The 18,277-nt window shown below is 37.8% G+C and overlaps 3 protein-coding genes and 1 non-coding gene across 4 annotated transcripts; 2 read left to right on the forward strand and 2 right to left on the reverse strand.

Annotated features, from left to right (window-relative positions):
* The first annotated feature begins 1,456 nt into the window (after positions 1–1,456).
* Positions 1,457–3,608, forward strand: LOC103433717 (CASP-like protein 4B1). Its single transcript, XM_008371988.4, has 3 exons — positions 1,457–2,359; positions 2,469–2,604; positions 3,155–3,608. Exons 1-3 carry the CDS (start codon positions 2,055–2,057, stop codon positions 3,344–3,346), a joined length of 633 nt encoding a protein of 210 aa, XP_008370210.1. The 5' UTR covers positions 1,457–2,054; the 3' UTR covers positions 3,347–3,608.
* Positions 3,609–3,804: 196 nt separating this feature from the next.
* Positions 3,805–6,235, reverse strand: WRKY9 (probable WRKY transcription factor 33). The gene is made up of 5 exons (NM_001294127.1): positions 5,950–6,235; positions 5,686–5,865; positions 4,968–5,560; positions 4,697–4,861; positions 3,805–4,601 (listed from the first exon to the last, which is right to left on the reverse strand). Exons 1-5 carry the CDS (start codon positions 6,226–6,228, stop codon positions 4,256–4,258), a joined length of 1,563 nt encoding a protein of 520 aa, NP_001281056.1. The 5' UTR covers positions 6,229–6,235; the 3' UTR covers positions 3,805–4,255.
* Positions 6,236–11,773: 5,538 nt separating this feature from the next.
* Positions 11,774–11,844, forward strand: TRNAQ-UUG (transfer RNA glutamine (anticodon UUG)). The gene has a single exon. It is a non-coding gene; the product is annotated as a tRNA-Gln (tRNA).
* A 2,126-nt stretch (positions 11,845–13,970) lies between these two features.
* LOC103433720 (F-box/LRR-repeat protein 3) lies at positions 13,971–17,890 on the reverse strand. The gene is made up of 8 exons (XM_008371990.4): positions 16,946–17,890; positions 16,568–16,693; positions 16,166–16,273; positions 15,683–16,076; positions 15,477–15,606; positions 14,889–15,183; positions 14,548–14,799; positions 13,971–14,277 (listed from the first exon to the last, which is right to left on the reverse strand). The coding sequence occupies exons 1-8, from the start codon at positions 17,630–17,632 to the stop codon at positions 14,224–14,226; spliced, it is 2,046 nt and encodes a 681-aa protein (XP_008370212.1). The 5' UTR covers positions 17,633–17,890; the 3' UTR covers positions 13,971–14,223.
* Positions 17,891–18,277: the final 387 nt, after the last annotated feature.

The following is an 18,277-nucleotide window of genomic DNA, read 5'->3' on the forward strand; positions in this document are numbered from 1 at the left end:
TGTCAGAGGGCGCTGAACGACCTACCCTGGGCTCGCCCTAATTTAACGAATACAGTGGCTCATCGCATTAGTCTAAGACAACAAGATTGGGCCTAGCCTAGTAATGCTATAGTGGGCTTTATACACTGTTATGTATTAACCTAAGTCCCTAACAGGTTCCAGTTTTGGTCAGAAAAGGTGAGGCGGTTCAATCATGTCATTTCACTGCTTTTATTACTATTACTTGGGGCACTATGCCCTACTATAAATTTATTTATTTATTTAAATGATCGTACAGTTGACGTGGTCAAACACACCGATCGAAAATTTCCCCCACGTTAAACACGATTATACAAAATTAAGGAGAAAAGACTATATGCTAGAAGATAATGGCAATGTGAACGTGCCTTTTTCTTCTTTCTTTCTTTATGTGGTATTTCCATTGGTTGGATGGAAGAGCTGAATATGTCAACAGATCATGTGCTTACCAATTCCTTTGGTGCTGCTGCGCTGTAGACATTGACAACCATAATATTAATACTTTGAAGCAAAACTTGTAGTTGGATGCCACATTTTATTTACAACTTGCAAGCCAATTCGTTTGTGTATAAATCAGAGTGTTGTAGACATGTAAATTTCGATAAAATAAATATTTATTAAAATATTATAATTTTGATGCGTTAGGGCTTACATTACATGCATCATGTGTCTCACAAATCGTACACATGACATGTTGCCTCATCAAAATCAGACAAGTCATCAATTGTGACACACATCGACACTTGTTGGAAAGTAATTAAGGAATTATCTCAATTAATTCCATTTTAATTGATTTAAAATGCCAAATCAAGGATGAAATGTGATTGATTTATTGATGAAGTGAAAATCACGAATCAAGTCTCAAATCAAGTCTTGGTTCCTAATCAGAGATTGTAACTCTACATTTACATTAATACAAAATTTATTTTGTACAAGTGTTCTTGTTTGATTGTCATATGAATTTCGTGTTTACAAGTTCATTGAATAAATTAGAGGGTTGAAGTTTGAACTAATCAACTAATGGGCATCTATTAGGAATTGAAATTATGATTTCGCTAATTATAAATTGCACCTTTTAATCATTCGATTACAACTGTTTATCACAAGCATTTTTATACATACACGTTTCTCACCTTTTAAACTGGCTTTTGTGGTCAATCATGTTTTACGTATGCATACAAGAAGAAAAATGAGCAACAATTACCTCATATATTTGGTTACTGTTATTGGGGTAATAATGATATTGTCAATAAAAAAATATGTGATAAAAAGTCAAAAACTAAGTAATAGCTACACCGCAAAACCGACAACTGATGCATTAAAATATACTTTAACGTCATTGTATGTGATAAAAGAAAAAAATTAAATAATAAGTACACCACAACGATGACTAATACATTACAATATACTTTAACGTCATTGTTACCCAGCAAAAACACCCAAATAGCCACTATATGGGGTAGTTGTCGTGTCGCTCACTTTTCTTGCAGTGATGTATAGAGGCATCCTCGAGCCACTCGTCGAAGATGAATGACTAATTTCATCGAAAATAAATTGAACTTTGATTCAAATTAATTTAATATGTTAACGACCGTTGTTCAATGTATAGATTGATCACATGGTAATATTTTGCATGCGTCAATGATGAAGGGACAGACTGTCCGTACCTTGGTTTCTACAAAAACAATCATCATCGATCTTGGAATCATCTGGAACCATTGGCCTGCACCAGCAGCAGCTGTAGTCCTTATACACCCTGTCACCAAGGAAGGAAGTTAGTTAGTTACAATCGCCACGCAGTCCACCAACTAATTATATATGTGTACCTGCCGTCCAATCACTCTGCCACGTCCTCCCATTTGCAAAGTTACCCCGATCACTCACGCATTCTATTGGTTCTGTTGGGTGTGCGTGAGCGCAGTGATTCCCACACGGCACGCCAAAACTAAACGCTGCCCTGTCACTCGGCAAAACTCCCAATTCCTCAAAATCCTGTTGTCTTTCCTCCAATTCCAATTCATTCCCCGGCAGAGTCGATGAAGAATCAAGACGATGCACCACCGAAATTCGATGAACAAGAGGTCGGATCACCGCCCCCGGTTGTCCCAACGCGCCCACCGGCCGCTGACGTGGAGAATCAGACCCCGTCCCAGATCAGAACTGCTGGGACGGGGTTTGGGGTCGCGGGGATCCTGCGACGGTGGAAGAGGGAGGACTTGTTGAGGAGAGGGTCTCTGGCTCTGAGGGGACTTGCTCTGGTTTTTTCATTGCTGGCCTTCATCATCATGGCCAGCAACAAACACGGCTATGGGAAGAATTTCGATGAATATGAAGAATACAGGTGGGTGATAATTCAATTAAATTGATCAAATTCGGTGATTATTTTGTTAATCTGAATATTCATTGCGATTAATAATTTGTTAAATCATTTTTGTGATTTAATTTGATAGGTATGTGTTGGCAATAGCGATTCTGGCGACGTTGTACACCGGGGCGCAAGCATTCCGGCATGCCCACGAGCTTTCCACCGGCACAGAAATGTTTCAGCAACGGACGTCGGCGTTGGCTGACTTTATCGGCGATCAGGTAATTTGTTTTTCATATCCTTCATTTTTCAAAAATGCGTTTAGAATAAGCAATTTGTTTAGAATTTTTTTTTTTTTTTTTTGAGTCGAATTTGTTTAGAATTTTAAAAGAAAAGAAAAGAAGCTTCCAATCATGACGATAAAGTATTTAAGAAAAGAAGTTTCTCGTTATAGTCTGTCTATGAAACGGACGTTCGTAGATATATTTCTGATCACGAAAAAAGACCATGACTTTTTTCATATGTGAGTGCCAACTAGGCAAAAAAGCTAAACCACTACTTAGCAAAAATTAGAGATAAACCACAAGGTGTGCGATTGGCAATATGCCACCTTCCCCGGTGCCTTTCTGGCAGTGTTTCGAAAGCTGAGAGCACTTTATGGTCAGAGACAAGTCGAATCTCGAGTGGAGATTAGTCCCACCCTTCGGATGTGGGTACATTCCGTGGTCTTTACTATTTACAATAAAAAACAAAAAACAAAAAACAAAAAACTAGAAATACAAATGAAATAATTGACAAAAATTTGATTTGTGCGTTGATGGTGTGTTGCAGATTATGGCTTATCTACTGATATCATCGTCATCGTCAGCGATTCCATTGACGAATAGCATGAGAAATTATCAAGACAACCTATTCACAGACGCTGCAGCATCTGCCATTAGCATGGCCTTTCTTGCTTTCGTTGCTCTTGCAATATCAGCTCTAATTTCCGGTCACAAATTATCGACTCAATCTTACATTTGATAAATTATTACGGGCTTAATTTCTTCGATTTCAGGATTTATTGTTTGTGTGCGCCATATAGTTTCATTGATGGTCACAAATGTGTTGTAATTAGGAGGCACATTAATTCATCTTTGATTGGAGTTTAGATCATCAGGTGATTGTCTCAGGCATTTTCATTAGGGTTTGTAGTGTGAATAATATGATGAGATATGTGTCTTGTTTAACACATCAGTAGAAAGATGTATACTTTTCTTCTGTCAAATAAGAAAGTTTTAGAAAAGGGATTCTGCCATTCTTTCTTTTTTTTATAATAATCAAAAGTTCTTTCCATTTAAAAGATTTGGGGCTTCTCTACTTATTGACGATTGATTTTGAGTTGAATGCTTGTGTTTTTTGTGAAAGTGATCGACTAACCATGTAATCAGACTACTCTACTGAACTTCTTTGTTAAAAGTGAGGTTGAAAGAAGTGGTGTATTTTGTATATGTAAAGAGTTCTTGAAAAACCAATTAGGAAAAAAGAGAGTTGGAATTACATATTGAGCAATGGGAAGCCTATTAGCGCAGAAACAATTTCACTTTTCCATTATTTGGGCAGCCCTTTAGGTTTGTTTTTGCTTTTTCTAATGAAAAAAAGTGCTTTTGGAACTTGAACAATTCCTAATTCATATCATTCTACCTGTTATTTTCTCTTCAGTTTAGACTTACTATTACAACATGGTGCAAAAAGAATAAACAAATGCAATACTAATTACTCCTTAGACAACTACTTAGGAACTATACAACAACACACTAAAACCCTAATTAATCTTTCAAGCCTCCTGATTTGATCCCAAATGACAAAAATGCGTCGTCCTTCGGTTCCTTGGACCGGAAGACACATCCTCGCGTAACATTGTAACCGATTTGCAGAGCTATCCATTTGCTTTCAGAACTCAGAAAATCCATAACTTCCTTCACTCTGCAACATTTTGAGTGTAAACGGCGGTTGGCTTTCAGTGGTTGATGGCTGCCTTGTGTTCTGAAGAGAGTTGAGGTACCTCAAATTAGAATGGTTGGGCAATGCCAAGGGCCTCACAGCCATGGACACATTGTTGCTGCTATTATCGGCAGCGGGTCTACTTGCATTGCTGTAATTGCCGCTCCCACGAGCTGCGGGAACATCGTGGTTGTGTTTCCCTTCGTACGTGGTGATCACCGCCTTTGTGTCATGCGATGCTCGCTCCACATGCTTCCTCACCGGACAACCCACGGATGTGCATTTGTAGTAGCTCCTGAAGATTGGGAAAACAATTGAAAATGTTAATTAGCAGCTGATTTCGAAAGGGTTTGCTTGTAATTAAAGTAAACGCATTGATAGGGTTTCTACCTCGGATTCGGATTTCCCTTCACTACTTTCTGTCCATACTTCCTCCACCTATACCCGTCATCCAGAATATCGATTTCGCTTGTTGTTTGCACCACAATTCTTGGTTCTTTTACAATTCTACTACCAGAAGATACGTAGGCTTGATCATTTGCATTTTCTCCCTTCCTGCAAAATATAAAAAAATAAGTCAAATAAAATTGAATTTATAAAGTTTTGGCTATGAACACATACAAAATTGGCAAATCCCAATCAGAAATTTTCATGAACTTACCATCTTTTCGCCTCAGGCTCATTTTCGTCTTCAGCTCCTCCTGAATTACTTATTGGAGAGTTTTGTTCAAACTCATCCTCTCCCATTGAGGTTGAAGAATCCTCCTGCAGTGTGATGGACTCAACTTTCGGATTGGATAACGTTGGAACGGATTGATCGGAGATTACATACGAAGAACCTTGAATTGCGTTCGAGCTTGATCTTCTTGTAGACTGAGGCTTAGGATGGTTGTGACTACCCTTGTACACAATTTGAGTAATCTGTCCATCCAATGATCTCTCAACCTTCTTCTTTGTCGGGCAATTCGGAAACGTGCACTTGTAATAACTCCGCGGATTTTCGCTACCCTTCACTTGTTTCTGCCCATACTTCCTCCAATTGAACCCATCATCCGATTTTTGTTCTCGACCATATTGCGAAGATTGAGTAGAATGCAAGTAATCGGACTTGGGAGCACCATTAAGTCCATTACTCTGAGTATTCGCTTCAATTGGCTCGAATTCCGACTTGACTCCTGTCTTCTCAGCTGAGGAATCAGCTTGCCTTGTTGTACTAAAGTCCCACGCTTGCCTTTCTCTTTTGAATGGTTCTTCCTGTTCAAACAAAAACAATCATCAAGCTTCTGATATCGCCTAATCGCGGTTGAAAAAAAGAACAAAAAAAAAGCTTCAAACTTTACAGTTAAGTTGTAAATTTAAACAAAGTAAAGAATTCTTACCACTGAAACCATGCTAGAAGCAGATTGAAGATTAGTTGCAGGCCGCGATTCCGGTTGGAACGAGAAATCGGAGAACATTTTCGGCTCGCTTTCCCTAATTCCTTGCTGGGTGTCCTTACTATTATTCACCCAATCGAAAATCTGACTCGAAAAAGCTCCAGTTGTTGGAGATTCAAGATTCTGCAGAAACAAAAAACCCATCAATAAACATACAAAAAAAAAACCATTGAAATTTTAAGAGCATATGAATTTTGTAAAGCTTACATTTGAGGAGGAGAGGAACATGGGTGAGCTGAAAAAATCGGTGGGACTAAAAGCTGGCGTGGAAGCCAAGTAAGAAGAAGGGGAGACAGGGGGAGGAGAGAGAGGCAGAGAAGGAGGCTGGAGTGATCTGAACTTGGGGATTTCAGTCCCGTTTCTGTCCGTAAACCGGTTCGGATTAGACGAATAGTCCGAGAATTGTCCCCCCCAATTAGTCCTGTCCTGTCCGATCCCGTTGTTCTCCATGTTGCTTGTGAGGAGGTTCGTGAAGGAAGAAGTCATGTTTTTGGCTTCTGGGTGTGAGAGAGAAACGAGAGGGGTGAGGATGGCAATTTAAAGGGTTGAATGGAAGTCACAACCGTAGGAGAGAGAGAGGAGAGAGGGAGGGTATTTTGGTCACTTTGGGATGTTTCTGAGAAGCTCAGGGAAGTTTGACCGTGGAAATTGGGCAAAAGAATTCCGGTCAAAGCTTGTGGGTTTGACTTGACTGCGGAGAGTGCCCACGTAGACGTAATGGTAGGTGGCGGCTCATGATGCACAACCTCTGCAGTTAGAAGAGGCTGCTGGAGATCTTTTTGCTGTATGCGATAATGTATTTAAAATAAAAAACAAAAAATAAAAAGGTATTTTTCTTTTGTCAAAACTTGAAAAATTGAAAGCATGGCAATTGCTGGCACTCATCATAAGGGTTAATTTCACATTTTGCACCCAAACTTTTGGGATGTTTTCGATTTGATCCTTTCGAAATTGATCCATAATCTTCAGAAGTGTGTTTAATAAGGATGTAAACTGACTTCGTTAGCTGAATAACACACGTGACTCCTTTTTCAAATAAGATTTTTGGTAACCCAACTATTTTGATCAAAATGGCCTCAATTATGAATGATTAGTTCAATTTACATGTATTTTTTTTAGATGTGTTCCAATTTGAGTGATTTTGTTTCGAGTTACATTGGTTTGAAAAAACATTTCATCAATCTAGAACCCTTGTCTCCTCTTCTTCTTTTCTCATTTAATTTGCACCCACCAATGTCACACCCCCTTCTCTGTGTTTTTTTTTTTTTTTTTGAAAAAAAGAGACCAGCCGGTGGTTTCTCCATGGTAGACCACCTTTTCAATGACCGAGAAGACTTATAGAGACATTTCAGTCTCCCTTTGCACACCATCATGTGATTCACTAGCTTCAGAAGTCAAACCTAGAATGTGACGTGTCCCACTCTCTATGTATTTCATCTTTCTTTTGTGGTATGTAAATTTGTAACAATTTGGTGTTGGTCCGAAAAAATTTCATGAGCGACATAGTCAACACCAAGGTCCATTCCAACAAAAATTGGCCGAATTGAACTATATCCACCGCTATTTCTGTTGTAACTGCTGACAGTGTTTATCTCATCTACCATATTTTTAGGGGTGTGCTATCCACACACCCTAAATTACTTCTCACACACCCCTTGTTAATTTCTGTTCGTTGATCTTCTTTAATTCATCCGATCCGACGGCCAAAAATTAGAAGGGTGTGTGAGAAGTAAAATGAGGTGTATGGATATCACACCCCTATTTTTAAAGATTAGGATCCAAAGAAAAGACATGAGGGGCTAACGTGGAACAAGCGTAAAATTCAATGAGAAATTACTAAGGAACTCTTAAATATTTGTTTATGTTCTTTTGTTTAGGGGCTAACGTGGAACAAACGTAAAATTCAATGTGAAATTACTAATGAACTCTTATTAAAATATTTGTTTATGTTCTTTTGTTTTTTTGGATATACTTAAAGATGTTTCGTATGGTAATAAAAGTCCCAAATGCTTGCAAATACTACAACGTAGAGATTTTATATCAATAATGTTATTCTTATCATATTTTTGTACCATAATTGTATACTGACACACCCCGACCTAAATCAAGGCATGTTAGCCGTCACATGAGGGTGACGTAGCCATATGCGCTGTGCAGAAGTGAAGGTGATAAGATAATGTGAGTAAATAAAAACCAAACTAACTAATTTACACTAGACTAGTATAAAAGTACGAGTGGAAGTGTTAGAGTGTAGATACACATAATCAGAGCATAGGTACCCAAGTGCAGTCCAGCAAGCTAAATACTAATTATACAAGATATGAAAGAAAAGCCCTACATTGATGGATGTCTGTCAGAACCGCCGTAGAATCATCATGAACCACCAACACGAACCTCTAACTAGATCCTGGAGGGGCGGAAAACAGAAAATGTGAGTGGGCAAAAATAAAACATTTCAAAACCATTTCACTTTCAAAACATATAACCCCTCACCGTAAAACCTGTATAATTTCCCAGAAAATAACAATATATACGTATATAGAAATCAAGTTTGAGAGCAATGAAAACCACAGTATGTGCCATGTCAAGTATCTCAATAATAACTATGTAAGCCAAGTGATGTAAATCAATATAAAATGATATATCAGTCAAAGTCACCTAACGTGACATGTATGGCTGAACCTATAGCTCATAACCAATTCCCACACACGAGTCAGAACCACCTAATGTGGTATGTACGATAGGCTGGGTGTAAACAAATATGCTCAAGTGCTACTATCACGTGAAGGCTGTGTGAAGTATCGCAAGTCACCTACGAGTCGGACCACCTAATGTGGTTTGTAAGACAGGCTGACACCTGCCTTGGATCCAAGGTGAGTGTGTGGTGCGGGAGGTGAACGATCACGTGAAGGCTGACCCTAGCTCGGGGTAGAGCACTAACACCAGGGTGCAGGATAATGAGCACTATATGCATCTAAACATAACTATACACTCTGCAATCATTATCATCAATATGTACTTACCTAAAGCTTACCTGGGCGTCCGCAACACCATGCAATAATATGCATATCTATACTAATGCATATACTAAAATGTAATGCAAATGACATGGCATTTAAAACATAATTTCATTTAAAACAATTTCTGGAAAAATGTAAATCATATATACGTGTATATATATATAACCAAAAGCCCACTCACTGGTATAGAAAACCAAAAGCCCACTCACTTGTCCTCCAGGAACGTCTCACCTATATGTGAAACCACTGATTTAACATTAATTTAAGCACACAATCAAAATCGTATAATAACTTCTTATACATTGCTCAATTGAGGTGTTTGAATATACCATCGTGGCCTACTCAACACCACGAGCATCCCTATATTTTTAGAATAATTTTCCAACGTCCCACACGCCCTCACTTATCGGCCACGCGCAGGCACGTGCCTGGCACATTGGACGGAAAATTTAACGCAATTAGAGAATATTCCATTAAATAATAGAATATTCCGTTAAATATACCTGACGCCTGTAGTATATTCTGTCAAAGTTGACGGAATATTCTCATTTCTTCTCCGGTGGGTCGCCGGATTCTGGAAAAAATTTAAATTCGCTTTTCTCACTCACTTTTCAACCAAAGTCCATAAATCTTATATGGATTTGAAGCCCTCAACAAGGAGAATAAAACCTTACCTATTTGGAGCCCTAAAACTGAAGAGTAGTTGTCGGAAAATTCTTCAATATTCTGGCTAAGTCTGCAACTTAATAAACCTGAGTGTCCCGACGTCCAAAACGCTTCAAAATGACTCCAAAGTGCTAGGGAAACTAGAAGAGTACCTTCTTAAGCCTCAAAACCAATGAAATCTCCCACGATCACATCAGAGCAACAGAACTCCTCGCCGGAGCTCGAAAATTCTCACGATTCCAGCGTCCTTCCCTCAAACAAAGGGTATGGTTAGGCTCGTGAGTTTGCAACGAACTTGAAGGTGGTCTCCAACAGCTCAATTTGTGCTAGATGAGGATGGTTGGGTGTATGGGTGTACGGACGGTACGGACAAGAGAGATTTTAAGAAGGATGAGAAAGGAAGAAAGGTTACGTGTGGGTGTGTGTGTGATTCAGCTATGGGATTGGCCAAAGGAAAATATCAAGGCTCCCTATTGGGCAGCCATGAGAGAGAAGAAGAAAGGAAAACCCAAATGGCCCAACATCTACTTCAACCAAATCCTAATTAGGCTCCAAGAAAACAGGAATGATCTCAATTGGTCTAAATTTTATTTTCCTATTTGATTCAATTGAATTCTAACATTCTTAACTTTTCCGTTACGAGCTTGATTCGGCCCTAACTCGTGTCAATGCTCTTTGGACGTCGAGTACAATTTAATTACGTCAGTGAGAAAATAATTTAAAATTATCTATGTACATCCACGTCACAAGGCCAATGAGGGCAAACTAGTCATTTCCATGCATTCGAGGATAAAATATATAATTATTCGGGACGGGTCGTCACATATACCATCTTAGGTGACATCTGATATGGACAGCCACATCATCTAAATTAATTAGCATTTAATTTCAAACTAGTAATCAATAATTAATAATAATATTGTTAATTAAATGATGATTATGATATACGCTAGTTCTTCTTCCTTCCCCTATCCATTATGCTTCTTCTTCCTTCCCTTTTCTTTTTCACGCTAGTTTTTTTATTGATTTCTGTTGATTTCCATGATTATGGTCAAGCTTTATATACAATCACCATTGATTTCTATCTCCAGACTCATACCCCGTAGCCCCAATCCGCATTCCCCTTCAAGTATTTCTGTCTCCAATCTTCATTGGTACTCCATGGTTGTTCATCTCGTGATCTTTTTTTGTTTTATTTTCAAAATAATTTTTTAGTGGTTTAAAAGAAGGATTTCATCTGATTATTTCATTTAGTAATGCCTATTAGCTTTCATGCGAATTAGGAGTCAAAATCAAATTTGTCTATCAGATTAAGGTTCATACCCAATTAAGTTACTAACGCCAGAGGGAGATCTTGAAGTATGCAATTTTCCTTATTTAAGTGTTTTAATAAACAAGAAACTTGAAATTAAATAATGTAGTTTGTCCAACTCATCTGTCATCTAAAATGGTAAAGAAATGTGGTATAAAATTATGGTAAGAACATCATTACTCGTTTTATATTGCTTTCTTTGGTTTATTTTTTAAATTTTGCACTTTTCTTTGCTAAGTGACAACATCACCAAGTTAAACTTTGATTATTATTGCCTTCATATAGAGGACAAAATCCCTCAAAAGCTAATTATTGTAGGCAAATCGAAAGAAACATTAATATTATTAAAAAAATGATGAATTCAATTTAATAGTAACTAATGATTGATTAGGTCAAAATATGAAATAATCTAAAGGGCAAATTCAGAAAACTGTTAATCTCTTCCAATTTTGTTTAATTTAGCCATAAATTGTGGTCAAATACAATTATTGCACATGACCCACATCCCATTTGTGCTAGTGCCAGAAAATTGTCATTTGTCATCGTCATTGTGGTCGAAATATTTTTCCGATCGCCGGAAAACTTCAAATCATTATTCAACATTAACTAAAAAAATAATATGTACAATTTTTCATCTTCAAATATGTTTTCATGTGAGTTTATTTTTCCTTTACATATATACACAATAAAATTAGAGAACTTATGAGAAAATTCATTACTCAACATGGTTTTTTAAGATCATTGTTGAACAGTATATTGAGACCGGAAAATTTGATCAACTGGTTGTAGAAAAAAGTTGCCTGGTCGAAAACGTGGTAGGATTGAGCAGCAATCAAGCAATTATTTTGAATTATAGTAGTATTTATATAATTATTTTGATTGACTTTTCCATTAGTACCTAAACAAAAACATGGTATTTAAACTAAAATATCTCAGTCGACAATAAAAACACTAAAAGATCCCATAAATATAAATCTGTTTCACTCGAGAAGGGCGGGCAAATTAAATTAATAGGTGCGTCTTGAACGAAAAAGGTTCCGTAGTGTAGTGGTTAGCACTCTGGACTTTGAATCCAGCGACCTGGGTTCGACTCCCGCGGGTCCTTTTGTTTTTTTATCAAAAATTTTTGACAGCAAAAATGCTTCAACAAATTGGTTTCTTTTCACCATACCTTAATTACATGAGCTAAAAGAAATAAAGAATTATTTGGTCATGAGAAACCTTTATGGGAAACAGTTCGCAGTAAATGAATCGTGTTGGTAATGTGTTATAAAAAATAAAGTGAGAACAAACCTTTGTTAGATATTGAACTACAACGAGAGTAATGAATCATTTTATTTATATTTTTTAACGGTATTAGTCGAGAGAAATGGGAGGTGAGGATAAGTATGAGTATTAATTTTTGGTTTTCATCTATGTATTCATCATATGATGCACGTTGAAGAAGTCTACACTCTCCTTCAATGCATGTTGAGAAATTATGCACCAGAATAGTATAAAAAATCATACTTATACTATTTATGCTGTATATTTTTTTGTTGACATTTCTAGTTTCCCACTCTCCATCTTTAGCCATATGTGGGTCATGCACATTATCACAATAATAATAATAAGGATAGTATTTTGGGTAACGTTATGAAAAATCATTTTGTACAAAGACCATATCTCAATGTCATGTCCAAAGTAAATGTCACAAGATGAAGACATCTCAACCTACAAGAAAAGTGAGAAAGCCGATTGCATGGATCTTTGACTGTATTTTCCAACACTCAGGGTTGATAAACAATCACGAATCATGAGAAATTGAGAGAGAAGGAATCTAGGCACAAGAGATAAAAGATGTTGTGCTTTATTTTTCTTAAATAAACAAATGATTACGGAGAGTATTTTATTTTTAATATGTGAAAGAAGTGTAGATTTAGTCCCTGAACTATTATCTCAGTGAAAATTAAGTCCCTGAATTTATTTTTCGGTAAAATAAGTTCATAAATTCATTAAAAATTACTAATTTCATCCATACTATTATATTCAAAGTTATTTTATCCAATTTTTATTCAACTTAAGTCACTTGACACATTTTAGAGTGTAATATTGTCATTTTCTCGCCTATAAACCCTTCACATTTCATATAGGTTGCGAATCTAAAATCTAATTTACCCTCCAAAGTTAACTCCATACACTATTTCTTTATGAAAAACTACCAATCTACCCTCTAATGTGTATCACATGCAAGCAACGTGAGTTAAATTGATGGAAAATTGAATATAGTAGCTTCGAATATAATATTCGAGATGTAATTGGCAGATTTTTATAATTCAAAGACTAATTTTTCTGAAAAAAATAGTTTAAGGACCTAATTTTCACTGAGATGATAATTTAAAGACTAAATTGACAATCCACCCTAATATGTTTCACTTTAAACCGGTTTTATTGAAACTCGTTATTATACGATATGATCACCGATACTTATTTGAATGTGATGTCTGAGGTGTCAATAAGATCGTTGACGAGCGGCGATTACAACAAACATATGAGCATGTTGCTTCAAGAACAGATGCGCCAACATGGAGCAAGTAGGAGAAGAACTGAACATATACAAAAGTGGGTCAAGGCCACCCACCGTGGAAGGGTGGCTTAACGCCCTCAAGAGTTTCTTCGAGGTGTCAATACAGTCGGGGTTCACAAAATACGACACAAAATCTTTGTGACCGAAAAAGAGCGCGAACATGTGCAAAACACTACAATAATATCCTAAAAACTCGCATTGACCAAATGCAACAATTTCCACCAACACATCACCTCAAGAAACAACTCTTGACCTGTGTCGTTAATTCACATTTATTACCGTAAACATTGGCCACATGACTTTTTAATCCCTTTTTCTAACTTAAACACGTCGTCTTCTTGTCTAATATCACATTGCCCCCCTTTTTCTAATTTAAACAAAAATAAGGAAGAAAGATTTTTCAATGTTCCAGAAATACGGGGTGAAGTGGAGTGACACTTGAAAACTAAAATTTTCCTGCACTTACGTAATAATGACACGTAGTGTACTACTTCATAGCACGGGCACACTAAAAATTTCTCAAATAAGGAAAACGTTTTACTCACCACTTTCATACATGAATCTCATAAATCAAACTGGTCCAAAGTCGTGCTCCGAATATCACAGTAACCAAACTCATTAGTTGATAACGTACGTTAGCTATAAGGAAAATGAACATTTAACATTGCATCCAAACCATCCATCCATTAAACTTTTCAACGGATTTGGTAAGATTGGTGGCAGAGTCAAGAGATTACATAGCAAAGCCCCCGTTTCTGGGCTTCGCAACTTCGAAAAACTTGTAAATGCATCCAGTAAGCTGTGACAACTAAAAGAAAAAACCAGTCCTACACATCGAGCAACCCGAGGACTTTTGCCTTCTTCACAACAGAGTCCAAAGAACCTAAACATCTCAACCGAAATTGTCGTGGGAAAACTCATTGCATGATGTCTTCTAACTGTATTTTCCAACATTGAGGGTCCAATTCTGCCTGTCAATCATACAAACTGAAGTCAATAAGATAGTCAAGTACAATCAACAAACAAATCATATAGTCATATATTATGACTTCTTTTGCGGTGATATTGGATCGAAAGCACGAATCTGAGTGCAAAGAACGTGTAACTTGATTATTGTTTGGTATGAAAACACAAAATATTTGCAGTTACGTCCTACATCTTTAATGACATTAGACTAAACAAATTTGTTGGAAAAGTTAGCATCTTCGTGGATTTGATGATTGATAAGTAAAAACACTTACCCTGAAGAATTTATCTCTCCACTGAAACACACAACCGCGCGCTTCTAAATGTTCGAAAAGAGCATGGGGTAGCAATGACTTGAAGGTTGTTTGGAGCTTTACTTTAGTTAGCCCCCCGCAGGCCAATAAGGCAGCTGCCAGTCCATTAGGGCTCAAGCCCTTCAAGTGCAAGATGGTTAAGCTCTGTAGGCAACTGATACTGGCTAAGGATAACAGCCCCACATCTGTAACTGAGCTATATGACAAATTAATCTGCACAAAAATATGAACCGTCTGGTTAAAAACAAGTGTTCTCTATCAAACTGTAGGCTCACATGAAAGCAAGAAATGAGAAAGCGTACTTGTCTAAGGTTCTGAGAAAAGTGAGCAAGTGGGATCATCCCAGCATCATCAATATTTGAACACTTCTTTACGTCCAGCTTGGTCAGTTGCTTGCATCCCATAGCAATTGCTGCTAGACCCAAAGATGTGATAAGAGGACATCCTCGACTTTCAATGGTGTTCAAACTTGAGCATTTTGACAACGAGATTAACGAACTATCAGTAATGTCTTTGCAGTAGGCTATGTTAATCATCTCAAGTCCAGGACAACCTCTAGCAATAGCTGACATGCTTGAGTCTGAAATTCCTGTGCATCTAAACAAAAGAAACACATTCAGATTAATGCCTTGTTCTGTCAGTCTATGAATAGATGTTTACACAAACAAATATTCGAGCACAAACACAGAAGACCTTGTAGAGAAGTTGGGATTTGTTTCCTATATAAATTAGTTAGACTTTTGAAGACATAGATCAGCATGATTCAAAATCAACGAGACCTTAGACTGAGATTAAGCATTCGGTACGTTTCTGTGCACAAGGGGGAAATGAAAAGGAAAAAAAAAATTACAACAAAGGTTCAAGTTTTGCAAGGATCATGAGTTACAAACCTGTATAGATCGAGCTCTAAGAGTTTCATACAGCGCATGCCAATGTTCACGACTCCTTTGTCAGTTATATTCAGGCAAATTCCTAGTTTTAAGCTGGAGAGTTCGGAACATCTAGAGATGGAATTCAGACCTGCACATAGAAGGTATATAAGTATGCAATTCAAATAGCAGTTCTTAGTAACACTGAGGTTGGACGAGGGAAAAACCTTCGTCGTCGACTTCATTATCTGTTATGTCAATCTCCTCAAGAGTTTGGCATCTCTGTCCAATGAGGACAAATGCTTCTCGAGGAACCAGGGTACATGACTCCATCTTAAGAGAAGTGAGTGCCGTACACGACTCAGAAATCTGGGCAATAGAAGCATAAGTTATCTTTCGGCAGCATGTGATGTCTAGCTTCCGCAAATCCTTGTGCTTTTTCAAAATGGAGGACAGACCCTCATCGGTCACCTCCACACATTTACTTAAGCTCAGCTCCCTTAGTGAAACACACCAGTTTCCGATGGATTTTAGTCCAGCGCAGGTAACCAGGCAACCGTCTAATTTGATTGACTGCAACGTTGGAAGCTTTTCCAAACTGTCAGCAAGAGCAAGAGTTACCTGACCACAAGTGCCACCACAGTGCAATGTGTGAGTTAAGAAATCACAATATTAACTATAAAAAGGACTCGAGGAAAGTCAGTACTTACAGGAGAGCCATATGACAACACGAGTTGCTCTAAACATCCTTCACTACAGCTTGCTAGGGCGGACAACCCAACATGACTAATGTTCTGACAGCTAGATATCTCAAGTTTCTGTCAATGGTAATACAACAGCATATGTCAAAATTTGTCGAAACAGTAATGTAAACTTGACAAGTAACTAGCACGAACTGTCTATTATACCGACAAGCATCAAATTTAAATTTCGGCCCAACCAAATAATCTCGTGTAATAAGAAGAAATATAATCAAAAGTCGAATTGTTAAACATTTTAATCTCCCACAAGACTATCCAAATCCAATCGAAGGATTTCATGTTAAACCTCACTTAACAAAAGATGCTCAAGACAACAAGCAATCTCGAACCAGACAAGCTAAGCATAGGTACCTTAAGCGACTTGCACCCATGTTTGAAGGTAGAAAGGCTGTCATCGTCGATGCCGAAGCATCCTTCTAGAACCAAATCTTCAAGATATTGTAACTCGAAGATCGACGGCAAGCATTTATCTGTGATCTGCAAATCACCAAGAAAAAACAAATCACTATGCAGACACAGAAAATCATTAGCATACCAAAGTTCAAATTAAAAGTGTAAAAACAATATTAAATTTGACAATTACAATGCAAAAGCAGGGTGCTTTCAAAAACAAAACAACATTAAACCAAACAAAAACAACAATTACCATTCATGGTACAAAAGCTAACTACAAAATCACAAATCAAATCAACAAAAACATGAAGTAAATTAGTAAAAACAGGAATTTACCGGCAAGTAAGAGAGATCCAAACTTTGAAGATCTTTACACTTAACAGCAAGCAATCCGACCCCCAAGTCGGTAACACGGAGGCACCATTTCAAATTAATCAATCTCAGCTTTTTGCAACCAACTGCAATACACCCAACACCCATATCCGTAATCATCTTACACCTCCCCAGCCACAGCTTCTCCAAGTTCTTCGCCTCCGCCAGAGCCGCCGCCGCGGAGTCTCTGAGCTCGGTGGCGTTCGACAGGTTGATCTCCACCAGATTCTTGCAATTCGCAGTCAAACTCAGCAACCCAGTTCCGGAAAAGCAATTCGACCGCGAAAGATCTATCGAACGGAGGGTGGACCTGCAGGCATTTGAGACGGCGGCGAGGGAGGCGTCCGGGACTCGCGGGCAGAGCGTGAGATCAACGTGGGTGACATTTGGGTACCGGCGGAGGACTCTCGGGAGGTGGTCGGAGCGCAAAGGCTTGAGCTTCTTGCGGTGCTTGGATTCTGCGGCGTGGAAGGACTTGCAGACCAAAGAGAAGGACTTTTTGTCAATTGGGTTTTGCTCGAGGCAGTCGAGGATTATGAATATGATTTCATCGGACAGAACATGGAAGACGTTGTTGTTGCCATTGTTGCTGCCATTGTTGTTGTTCATGTTGTTGGTGTTGTTGGGTGGAATGGTCTTTTGCCTCTTCATGCTCTGAGCTTTTTTTCTGCGATTTGGATGAGGAAATGGGTGTTGGTTTTAGAGGTGGAAGAAGATGGAGAACAATGGTGTTTTTGGGAGAGAAATTTTGGTTTTATAGGTGGAAGAAGACGGAGATAACCATTGGGCAGAGGAATTCTGGTTTTCGGTTTTTGGGTAGGTCGTGGGCAGAGAGAGTCGTTGATGGGGGAGTGAAGATGGTGGAGGAAGGGTTTTTTCTCACCATAATGGCCTTGTGCTACCTCATAGTGGTACTTTCTATTCTTGCTTGTTTCCATATGCAATGACTATTTTATCCTTTGTTTCCTATAAGTATCCTTAAGTGACCCAAATGACTTAAACTAATCTAATCAAATGGGTTTTTCTTATTTGACCTTAAGAAAAGAAAAAAAAAACTAACAAAAATTTCAAAAAAACTTTAGTTTTAATAAAAAATGACAAATAAAGCTGTAGTGAATAATATCAAGGAAAGGTAAAAATGTGATTTTTTGTTAATATTGAACAGTACCATGAGTGTTTCGTTAAAACTCCCAAGAAAAAAGGGGTTTTTCTTAGAATACTGCTATCCACATACTCATTTTTATTTCTCCCACATCATCTCAATTTTCAGCCGTCAGATTGATTGAATTGAAGAAA

This window comes from Malus domestica, chromosome 04 (assembly GCF_042453785.1).
Source record: "Malus domestica chromosome 04, GDT2T_hap1".
NCBI lineage: Eukaryota > Viridiplantae > Streptophyta > Magnoliopsida > Rosales > Rosaceae > Malus > Malus domestica.